Source organism: Apis dorsata, unplaced genomic scaffold (assembly GCF_000469605.1).
Source record: "Apis dorsata unplaced genomic scaffold, Apis dorsata 1.3 scaffold_112, whole genome shotgun sequence".
NCBI lineage: Eukaryota > Metazoa > Arthropoda > Insecta > Hymenoptera > Apidae > Apis > Apis dorsata.
In genome coordinates, this window is record NW_006263407.1 from 597,994 (window position 1) to 609,703 (window position 11,710).

At 19.1% G+C, this 11,710-nt stretch overlaps 3 protein-coding genes and 1 long non-coding RNA gene across 6 annotated transcripts in view; 2 read left to right on the forward strand and 2 right to left on the reverse strand.

Moving 5' to 3' along the window:
* Positions 1-24: 24 nt before the first annotated feature.
* On the reverse strand, positions 25-4,490 carry LOC102672883 (gamma-tubulin complex component 5). Its single transcript, XM_031508906.1, has 14 exons — positions 4,395-4,490; positions 3,832-4,260; positions 3,470-3,729; positions 3,230-3,404; positions 2,950-3,160; positions 2,562-2,862; positions 2,305-2,501; positions 1,937-2,240; positions 1,628-1,847; positions 1,268-1,556; positions 996-1,196; positions 821-903; positions 578-737; positions 25-241 (listed from the first exon to the last, which is right to left on the reverse strand). Exons 1-14 carry the CDS (start codon positions 4,464-4,466, stop codon positions 201-203), a joined length of 2,943 nt encoding a protein of 980 aa, XP_031364766.1. The 5' UTR covers positions 4,467-4,490; the 3' UTR covers positions 25-200.
* Positions 4,491-5,984: 1,494 nt separating this feature from the next.
* Positions 5,985-8,839, reverse strand: LOC102672749 (protein disulfide-isomerase A6 homolog). The gene is made up of 6 exons (XM_006612424.2): positions 8,645-8,839; positions 8,255-8,445; positions 7,932-8,156; positions 7,587-7,793; positions 7,179-7,504; positions 5,985-7,107 (listed from the first exon to the last, which is right to left on the reverse strand). The coding sequence occupies exons 1-6, from the start codon at positions 8,658-8,660 to the stop codon at positions 6,789-6,791; spliced, it is 1,284 nt and encodes a 427-aa protein (XP_006612487.1). The 5' UTR covers positions 8,661-8,839; the 3' UTR covers positions 5,985-6,788.
* On the forward strand, positions 6,795-7,183 carry LOC102672652. The gene is made up of 2 exons (XR_421255.2): positions 6,795-6,949; positions 7,025-7,183. It is a non-coding gene; the product is annotated as an uncharacterized LOC102672652 (long non-coding RNA).
* Positions 8,840-10,421: 1,582 nt separating the features above from the next.
* The window catches only part of LOC102672052 (pseudouridine-5'-phosphatase-like), a 2,488-nt gene continuing 1,199 nt past the window's right edge, over positions 10,422-11,710 (forward strand). The window contains exons 1-3 of one of the 3 annotated variants that reach the window (XM_006612419.2): positions 10,551-10,658; positions 10,893-11,029; positions 11,219-11,437. In XM_006612419.2, the coding sequence (XP_006612482.1) occupies positions 11,011-11,029; positions 11,219-11,437 (238 nt within the window). In that variant the 5' untranslated portion in view covers positions 10,551-10,658; positions 10,893-11,010. Of the gene's footprint in view, positions 10,659-10,892; positions 11,030-11,218; positions 11,438-11,710 lie in introns of all 3 variants that reach the window. The other 2 variants (XM_006612420.2, XM_006612418.2) reach the window with 2 other exon arrangements.

Consider the following 11,710-nt stretch of genomic DNA (forward strand, 5'->3'; position numbering starts at 1 on the left):
CTCAAGAAATGAAAGAATAAGATATAAAAGTAATAATAATTTTACATTATTCTAATTAATAATGAATTTATATTTTTTATTACTAATATTTAATAAAAATAAAATATTTATATATCATTATGATATATCATTATGATATGTCATTGAATACAATTAATATTATTGAATACAAAAAATTTAAAAATATATTATTGTTAAATTCATGACATACTGCAGTTAAATGCAGAGCTTAAACCAGTCACTGTGAACAAAGTAATTAAAAAAAAAACATTAAATGATAATTTAAATTAATATAGTAATATATTTATTTTTAGAATTATTTTCAGAATTATAATAATAATCAAAAATCTTTATAAATTGGAACAATTTATAATAAATATTATTTGAAATATTAATAGAATTTTAGACTTACTTTAGATTTAGGACTTTACTTTAGATAGTAGAAATTATCATAAATCTTTATAAAATAATATAATAAAACATTTAATATTTTATTGTTAATTAATTAAACATAAATAAATAATAATATTAGATTGAAATAAATCATATAATATTATTAATAGAATTTCAGACTTACAATAATTTGCATCCTTATTCTGAACTGCATTATGTAAGGCTAAAGCAAGATATGTATGATATTTGTTATAACTGTTTTCTAATATATCTAATTCTTCACTAGCAAATGTTAACTTTTTATAATTCCATCGTGCTCTGATATGATTACACATTTCAATTAACTGAAATAGATTTATTTCTATAATTATTTAAAATATATTATATATATTAAATAATGACATTTTATCTATATATATATACATACATTAGTTATTGTCGCCATTAAATCTTCATATTCAGCAGTTAATAAACAATGCTCATGAACTTTGTTTAAATATTCATTATGAACTATAATTTTAAAAAAAATATTATTTAATTAATAAATTTATTTTACTAATTAATATTTTATATATTTTTAAAAAATTTATCATTTTACATACCTGATATAATTGTATCTAAACTTTCAGCTTGTGTTAAAGATTTTTCTAACATAAGACTTAAATTTTGTAATACTTGACCTGATAAATAAGTATGTACTGAAGTAATTGCATGTAACAAACAAAATCGCAAACTTTCAATGCGCCTTATATGAAACTGTTCCAATTTATTTCTCTTACACATTGATTTTGTACCTTCTAAATCTATAAAGAACATAATTATTTATAATGATTTATTAAAAATAAAAAATACAAATTTTTCATATTTTTTTTACCACTAAATCTTAAATTATTTAGCGTCCATAAAGCCCATTTTAATTTCAATTGAAATCTAAATATTTCGTTATATTTTATGAAAGTTTCTTCATTTAATACAATATTAATCGGCCAGCCTATTGCATAATGTAATGTTATATTATCAACAGCTATTAATACTTGATTTGTATGAATGTTAGAAACTGTAATAGACCAACGTGAACTTAAATCTGGCCACCATTGAGAAAGAATTTCTTCCAGTATGCATGATAAAAAATATGAATTATTCCACATTTGATTATTTTCAATCTAAGTAAAATTTAAATGAAGATTTAATTATTAAAAAAATAATGCATTGAATATTAAATATTTTAATATACCTCATGAAACAATCTTTGATAAAATTTGTTCATAATATGGCCTGCTTCCATCATATAAACAGATCTCATTAACATTAAATGTAATTCTAATTTATATTCTTCAGACATAATATTTTTGACTAATTTGCTAGCACCATTATATCGCGAAATTAATATATCTGCTAAAATATTTTCTAATATTTTTCTGAATGGTAATATATAATTTGATACTTTTTCAAGTCTAAAATATAATATTTTATACTTAACAAAATAATTTTTATAAGAAAATTTATTTGAAGTATATATATAATAAGAACTTTAAAGATAAACCTTTTGAAGATATTAGTTTCTATTTTGATATTTTGAATTTTAAGAATATTAATATCATCAGAATTATTTCTTTTTAATAATTCAGGAGGAAGATAATCTTCAAAAGCTTTTAATAAAAATGGATTATTAAACTCAGTTAATTGTTTTGTAATATTTCTTTCAACATCTTCATCATATTCATTTTTTGTAACTTCTTCTTGTTGAGATGAAGATATTTCTTCCTTTTCTTGTTCATTTGTATTATATTTAGAAATTTCTGTTTCTAATTTAATATAAAATTCATCAACCAATGATCTCTTTAATTCTGAAAAAATTATATAATAAAATATTTATATATAAAAGTATACAAATATAAAGTTATTATATACCATTTTCTCTTATGTTAATTTTCCATATATCTGTAATTCGATCCAAAGATACTAATAATTCAATACTTTGTCCTATATGTTGTATTTTTTTTATTAAAAATTGCATAATTGGATCCATTAAACATATATTATCCAAAGATCTCAAAGAAAATGTTTCATATTGTGTGCTATTTTCTGAAATTGCACTATTTGATAACCTAATATGAATAAAAAATTTATTATTTATACTTATTATTTTACTATGTATTCCTAATTACCTTGCAATTATAAATTCTTCTCTCCAATCTTCAAATCGGCCTTCACTTAACCATGTATCGATTATATTTAAATAAACAGTAAAACTAGCTAAATATAAACTAATACAAATATTAGTTTTTTCTCGATTGTGTGAATTTTGTATTTCGAAATACAAAGATGATAATAATTTAGATGCACACTTCCAATTTGGATGAAGTATCCAATTAGATATAGATTTTTTATGAACTTCATATAAAATTTTTATATTATATAAATTTTTTTTTAAAATTGATGATAAAGACAAAAATGTAAAATTACTATCTAAAATCCAATACAAATATAAATTAATAAATATGGTAAAAATATTTATAAATATTCATTAAATTTAAAGGAAATTATTATTTATACCTTGTTTCATAAGAGTTTTTTCTATATTAATTATTTCATTTTTAAATTGTATTAAATGTTGTCTCAAAATAGCATTATATGTCTCATATGTTAAGGGTGGTTTTTTACAAAAATCATCCTGTTTTGAATATAATCTAATTCCAAATTGTTCTATATCATATATCATTGAAAAATACTTACAAAATGGTAAAAGAATACTATTAAATGCAACCTGAAATATTTTATTAATAATCTTACATAATTGCACAATTTATAAATAAGTAAATTATTATATACTCACAATAGTTAAACTAGGTATTGATATATTAGGACGAATAGAAAATTCTTTTGTTTCTTCATTTTGTTGAAATACTACCATTTGTGATGGAGCATAAAACATCCATAACAATTCTCTACATACTACATATTCACTAAGGGTTCCTAATGTATAAAAATTTCTCTCATTTGCTTTATACCTATTTAATATTAATATATTGAAAATATGATATAAGAAAAAATAATAATACAAATAAATACGTACCAAATTTCACAAAAATGAGCATCAAAAAAATTGCTTTTAACTGGATATTTTCTCCATTCTAATTCATTCCACCAACTATTTTGAACATTTAACAACAGCCAATTTTTAGAGTTAAGTTCTTCATTCAGAGCTAAAGATAATTTATTTAATTCTTTTTCAACAGATGGTATACATATTGCTTTATTTGAATCTGTAATATTTATAGGTACTTCAAAATTTGAGTGTATATCTACATTGTCTTCTATATCATTAGACCATTCCTATTAGAAATAAGATATTTAAATAAATTATAATAAACATATAAATATATTTTATAAATAATTTTTATAATTTAATCAAATATTACAAATAAAAATATTTACACTATCCGTATCACTTTTATAATCATTGAAAAAATTTTCTTGTCCCTCTTTTAAATATTCAATCCAATCAATTTCCTCTGTAATTTCACTTTCATTTTCACCTGTTATGTTAAAAGTACATTCTCCACGTGTTAATTTTAAAGTTTCTAAATCAGATTTATATGTTTCATTAGCTAATTCCAATAATAAAGTTAATAGATGCCATTGTAAATCATATTGTGGATGTTGTTCAAAATTAAAACTTAATACAAATGTATCAACAAGTTCCTCAAATTTTTTTGCTACATCATATTTTCCATGAATAGAGAATTTTTTAATTAAAGCTTTAACAGCTTCTTTTGTACTATTACTATCAACAGATAAATACCGATGGTGCTTAATATTTGTCATACAGAAACGTTCACAAATTTGAAATCCTTCTTCATTTTCCTAGATATAAATAATTTTATTTATTAAAATTTATAATTATTATTCTATTAATATTTTAATAAAAATTTTAATTTATGATTATAATTTTAGTTTAAAACAAATTAAGTAATAAATATGTATAAAATGTTCATTACCTCAAAAGATGTAATTGCTGTTATTAATTGTTTTATATCATTATGAATATCATTTAGTATTTTTGTACCCATTTTTACTTAAAATAGAAAAAAAATAGAATTAAGATAAAAAATTAATTTGACATTGAACATTTAAAAAATTTAACGAAAAAAAAAAAATAAAAATGAATAGTTTATTCTTAATAGAAAATATTTTATTTCTAACCCTCTTTAAAAAAAATACTTTTATACGTTTATTTTTTATATAATTTAAACATTACACAATTATAAATATTTTTTTTATATATAATTTTAGTTTCATAATAATAAGATTGAAATACTCGTTTTATTAAAATGACATCAATTCTATCAAATATTTCTAGAAACAAAAAGTAATTAATAACATGCGCATAACTTTCAAAACATTAAAGTCCATTTTTAAATAATAAAATTAAATTCTTTTATAATATAAAATAAATGAAAACGATATAAAGAGAAAAAATTATTTTTCTTACTTGAAATTCATTATACTGTTTATGTTATGCTGGAAATAAAATAAAAATAATCTTTTAAGAGACTAAAATTTCGTCGAAATAATAATAATTTGTAATAATATTAAGTATTTACTTAAAATTAATGTTATAAAAATAAATATATATAATGTCATATTTTTTTTAATTATAAAAAATTGCTTTTATTAAAAAAATTAAAAATAAAATATTATTTTAATAAAATATTTTTAAAAATGTAAAAAGATATATTATTTATATTTATTTTAGAATCGATGATCATCTCGAATAACAATTTATTATATTAATTTGCAATTTGGAAAAAACGAAAAAATTAACATAATGAAAATTATATTTATATTTCTAAAACTAAAATTATATCTTTTCAAATTTTAAAATTTAATATTTTTTAAAATAATATTTACAATATATGATAAGTATTTAAAAATCAAAACCATTTCTTGAGCACATAAATTTTACAAAGTATAAATAACAAAATAAGAAAAAAATGCTAAAGATATTTATTTAAAAGTAAAATAGAGTTTGAATTGAAGATTAACGCCATCTCGTGAATATTTTTAAAAAAATATCTTTAACATTCAAGAAATAAGAGACGATTAATTCTTATCTTACTACTTTATTTTTTTTATTTGATTAGTTTGTGACACTCTGGAAATTACATTGATTGCTTAATTTCGATTTTATTTGTTTTTTTTATATTTGTTCTGTTTATTTATAGTTGCTTTGTAAAATTTATTAAAATTCATTCGAGATGATTTTAATATTTGATTAAAAATCGAAAGACAGCGAGAAAAAATAAAAATAAAAAAAGCTTATGTTATATAATTTTAATAATAAAGAGAAAGAAATTTTTTTATTTTAAATTACGTTTAAGTAATTTAAGTAAGTAATAACAATTAAGAATAATAATTAATATAACTTAAATGAATAATGTAAAAATGTATGTAAAAATATGTATTATGTATATTTAAATAAATGTATAATATATTTAAAACTTTATATTTTTCTAAAATTAAGATTAAGTAATAAAAATTAAACAAGAATAAAAACAATACATATATACAAACAATATTATAATTTCGTGGTAGAATTTATTTAATAAAAACATAAACTAAGATTACAATTAGTTAAATTTAGATAAGATAATATTTTATATTCATATACAATAAACATATTTTATATATTATAATCTTTTACATAGAGAAGAATATAAAATTTATTTCTATATAATCATGATGGAAGACCTGTATAACTCAGTCAAACAATGAAATCTTACATAAACATAAAAATAATAATGCATGGTCTAAATATGTTTAAATTTATAATTGCTTTTTTTTATTTTGGTCCCATATTAGGGAGAACCAAAAATATTTTATGGAATGCATAATGATATGTTATATATTACCAGTAATTATTTTAAATTTATAATATTCTCATAAAAAAGTTTTTGTTTAAATACATATTGTATATATGTTAATTTTTATTATAAATTTTATCTATTATCAATTATTACTTTAAAAATGTACAAATAATTTTTTATTTTTATATAATAAAAATTAAACTTTTAAATTTAATTTTATTTGAAATAAATTATATATGGTTCTGATGGAATGAATAATAAATTAAATTTTGTAAACTTGGCTTCAATGGAAGAATTATTGTTTAAACACTCATAACTAACATATTTAAACTTCCTAAGAAGTTTATTTCAATACAAAAGAAATTTATAACATGATAAAAATAATGATAATGATTATCAGTATACATTAATACATACATAGTATATTAACTGATAATAATGTTATATAAAAATAAATATCGAATTACTTTATTAATATATGTATATGAAAGTGCGTTTGTTTCAGAGAAACACTAAATTTTATAATTACAGTTCGTCCTTTTCATCAAGATCTATATCACTAAGATCGATTTCTTCTTCTTGTGGAAGTTCAGCATCTTTACCATCCCACGATTTAGTTTCAAGAATTGTTGGTAATTGAGCTCCTTTTAAAGGAGCTGTACCTCCTCGTCCATAACTTAAATCTCGTAAAAATTCATTTATACCATCATATGAAAAACTACCCTTTAATAAAGAATATTTCATTTTCTTTATATTTACAGCTGCTAATGCTGGATAACCAAAACCTCCAATTTCTAATGCTTCCTCGATATGAGGTTGAGCACCAGCTTCAGTCCAAACCCAACTACAAAAAAATATATATATTGTTTTTAAAATTCTATTTTCATTAAATGATAAATAAGAATGATAACATACCCCCACATTTTTTGTTTATATTTTTCTCCAAGTTCATTTAATATTTTTAAATAGCCATTTCTGCATTCTGATTGACAATCTAAAATATGCGGTAAAACGGATATAACACATAACGGTTTATTTTCACATACTTCTCTTAAACCCTTTTCATTTATAATTTGAAGTACTTCTGGTGCTGGAACATTTTCTGCCAATTTCTCTAATGCCCAATTTACTATATCACTACTTGTGCGACCACCATCATATTCTTGCACAAAATCAGTAGATTTTTTACCAGGTGCAAAATATTTAATAGTAGGATATCCTTTTATTTCATATTGACTAGCCTAACATAACATTAAGATTTGATTGAAAATCAATATTATATACATAATTTTAAATAATATTTTTAAAATGAAAATTACTTACTTTTATTCTATTTGCAGTAGCATCAATTGCTCCTAATTTAACTTTACCTTTAAGCTCTGATGCTGCAGATGCCCAAATAGGAGCTAAATTTTTACAATGACCACACCATGGTGCATAAAACTCAATTAACCACATATCATCTGAATTCATTACTATATTATCAAAATTATCATCTGTTAATTCAATTACATCTTTAGAATCTTTAGACTGTAATAACAATAAAAAATTTTCAATTATTAATTAATAATTGAAATTTCTTAAATTTTTTAATTTATTTATTTATAATTTTATTTATAATTTATTTTTTCTTTTATTTATTTTTATTTTTTGTGTGATTATATTTACCTTAAAATCTCCAGTACTTCTTTTTCCTCCTAAAATTCTACGTGCTTTTTGACCAGCTCCATTTAAAGCAGCATCAACAATTCCTGCTGCAGTTCTTGGTCCATTATAATCTTCTGGTTTATTATCAATACCGAAGATTTTAATCGTAGGAAAACCTTGTATTCCATATTTTGCTCCAAGAGATTTATGTTCATCTGCATTTATTGCACCAACTTTTACAATACCCTATAAAAATTTATATTACAAGTTTCTAATAGAACAAAAAAATAAATTATTTTTAAATAAAGTAAAATATTTTTATATATATTTAATACAAAAATTACTTTTAGTGCAGTTGCAGCTTTGTTATATTCAGGTGTCAACATTTGACAATGTCCACACCATGGTGCAAAAAATTCCACAACCCATATATTATCACTATTTAATACCAAATTGTCAAAATTGTTTGGTTTTAGATTTACGACATCTGAATTGGAGTACAAACAATGAGCTCCAGAAATTAACAGCAAAATACCTAAATAAAACAAATATAGCAATATTAAATTATTCTCAACTAATATAAAATCAAATATTAAAAATCAAATAAAAATAAAAATAAATATTAATTAAAAAGATAAAAATGTATATATTATAACGATATATATTTACCGGTAAGATTTAATACTTTAATAAATGAGATATATATTATATATATATTGGTTTTTAAAACTTACCTAAAAATTCTTGCATTTTACTTAGCAAAATAAGACAATGAGTTTACAATTTCTTTCAAGAAATCATTCACAGAAAAATCTTTCAAATATAAGAATAAAACGAATACAACTTTTCCTTGCAAAATTCAATCGTCCTATCTGTTTCTCCACTCTTTATAACCAAATATAATTTTTCGTGGATTGTTCTGATTGGTCATTCATAATCAACAAACATTCGCTACAATGGAATCATCCATTTCAATGAGAATAGCCAAAATTAGACTATTTAATTTATAAATTAAAATTATTACATTTCATTTTCTTTATAAAAAAAAAATATTATTATAAACTTGATAAAAAATGATACAAATAGATGATATAAGTATTTCTATATAATATATAGAATGAATTATACTTATTAAATATGATTGATTTTTGTGCACTAACAATTATTTAATAAAGTTCTATTATTTAAACCGATATATTATAATTATTTTATATATAATATGTTTATAAAATGATAAAGTTGATTAGAATAAAATAAGATAATAATATATAAGATAATAAAATAATATTGATATTCAATAGTATTTATAATACTATTTAATATTTGATTATGAAATTTCGATTTAATATATACAAAATTTATATTATTAATTTTCATTCTCAAATATTTTATTACATATTTATTCTATATTAAAAAGTTAATACTTATCCATTTTAGATTAAAAATAAATTATTTAAAATTGAAAGCTATTATAATTCATTATCTTCTAATAAAAATATAATTTATTTTAGGTACAAAGTATAGTGAGAATAAATTTGGTAACAAATTCATATTTCTATATATAATTAATCAAGTTTATTTATAAGAAATTATTAGTTTGAGATTTCTTCGATTTTTTGCTTACAAAATTTTTGGTTCAATATGTATATTTTTTATTTTTAAATCATAAAAAAATACAATAAAATAATCATAATTTAATATAATAATGTGAATAATATACTATTAATATTTTCTATGTTTATATTAAAATAAATATTAAAATGTGATAACATAAAAATAATCAAAATTACTAAACTTAACAAAAAATCAGTAAATATTAAAATTTGTTCTTTTTCTAATATAAAATGATCGAATATATATTTTTTTATATTAATAAAATCATCATCACAAAGATCTTAACTTTTAAATCCTATTTTCAAAAAACAAAACAATATCATTTAATCAACTTTATAAATAAATTTATATAAAATAATCTTATCATTAACAATATAGATAATCATAAGTATATTTTAGCTTATGATATAAATGAAGTATATTAAAAATATAATCATCTAAATAAATTATAAAAATAAAAAATCGAATCCATATGAACAGATTTTAGATAGGATCAGCTTCATCTAATGCAAACTTTAATTGCTTATAACTTAAATAAATTTTAATCGAAATTTTTATATATTTTTGTTTTTTAAAATCGATATACTAGACCTAAAGGTATCTCATACATTATATATTAATACTTTATATATAAATTATATCATATTTTTATAAAAAACTAAAATAAGAAATTAATATTTATAAATTTTATAAAATTTAAGTTTAGAGATTTATGCTAGTATATGCAATATAATTAATTACTATGAATATGAAATCGATTTGTGCTGCAATATATTATTGCGCAATATATATTAATATATATATTATTATAGTATTTTGTTGTATCATTATTTCTTATCTAATGAAATATATATAACAAACAAAAATTTTATAAAATCATAAAAATTAGATTATATCTATATCGAATACAACTATACAAGATTTATTTCTACCATAGTTTATAGACTGAGACTCTATAAGATATTAATAAAATAAATTTCTATATATATTTTTAGTTACTTAATACTATTAAGTAACTTAATTTAATTATATAAAATTATTAAAAGATTGAAATTTTAATATATTCAAAAATGTCGCAAAATCAATATAAAAATGTTACACATTGTATTTTTGATATGGATGGGTTATTGCTTAGTAAGTGATTTGTATTATCTTAACTTATATTATATTTATATCCAATAAATTAATATATACAGAGAAGGATTAATTAATAATTAAAATTTGTATTTAATATAATAATTAAAAATAAATATTTTATTTTACGAAGTCTATATTCTTGTAAGTTGGACAAAATCTAATCTAATCTGTAAATAAGTAAATATTCATTCATAAGAATAAAGTAATTTTGTTTTGTCTATGTATATATAGAAATGAATAAAATCTCAATGGCAATTATTAAGAAATATGAAGAATATAGATTAAAGTACATCATGCATCTTTATGGACAGATACTACTGTCAATGAAAAGGTTAAAATAACACTCATCATGCGTGAGTTGGGAAATTGTATTAGAATTTTATATATATATATATATTTTTGAACATATATATAAATATTCTTATTAAAAATTATTCATTTATAAGTATAAAATTATTTTCAACAATTTTCATAAATTAATATTTATAAATCAATTTAAATCGATAATTCATAAATAAATTTTATATTGCACATTAATTATATTAAAATCTTAATAGATACAGAATTACTTTACACTGAAGCCTTTAACCGTATTATAAATCTCTATGGAAAAGAATTTACATGGGAACATAAAGCAAAAATTATGGGTTTTAAATCTAAGGAAGTTGGACAAGCTTTGATTGAAATGTTTTCTTTACCAATAACAATAGAAGAATTTGAAAATAAGATAACTAAAATATATCAGGAATTATTCCCCTCTGCAAATCTTATGCCAGGTAATTTATAAAATTATATTATATTATATAATTATATATTAGAAATTATTAAAAATAATAAAACTTTAAGAATTTATAGTATATATTAAAAGAAGTAATATTTAATTAATAAAACATTTAATTTAAATTGAATTTAAAATTACTAGATTTAATTATTTATATTAAATATAAATAAGAAAACATATCTAAAAGTGATTAAAATCTTAAAATTAATCTTAAAAAAATTTAAGCAAAAAGATATTATGATAAAAGATTATTAGTAATATTAATAAA

Excerpts from the sequence above, each read along its gene's own strand:
- LOC102672883 (XM_031508906.1), bottom strand. The coding sequence starts at position 4,466 with ATGGGTACAAAAATACTAAATGATATTCATAATGATATAAAACAATTA. Across the intron at positions 3,405-3,469 it reads GCTCATTTTTGTGAAATTTG|GTATAAAGCAAATGAGAGAA; the intron begins GTACGTATTTAT and ends AATATTAAATAG. Across the intron at positions 1,557-1,627 it reads ATCAAAGATTGTTTCATGAG|ATTGAAAATAATCAAATGTG; the intron begins GTATATTAAAAT and ends AATTTTACTTAG.
- LOC102672749 (XM_006612424.2), bottom strand. Across the intron at positions 7,794-7,931 it reads GAAGTACTGGAGATTTTAAG|TCTAAAGATTCTAAAGATGT; the intron begins GTAAATATAATC and ends TTGTTATTACAG. Across the intron at positions 7,108-7,178 it reads TATAAACAAAAAATGTGGGG|TTGGGTTTGGACTGAAGCTG; the intron begins GTATGTTATCAT and ends ATTTTTTTGTAG.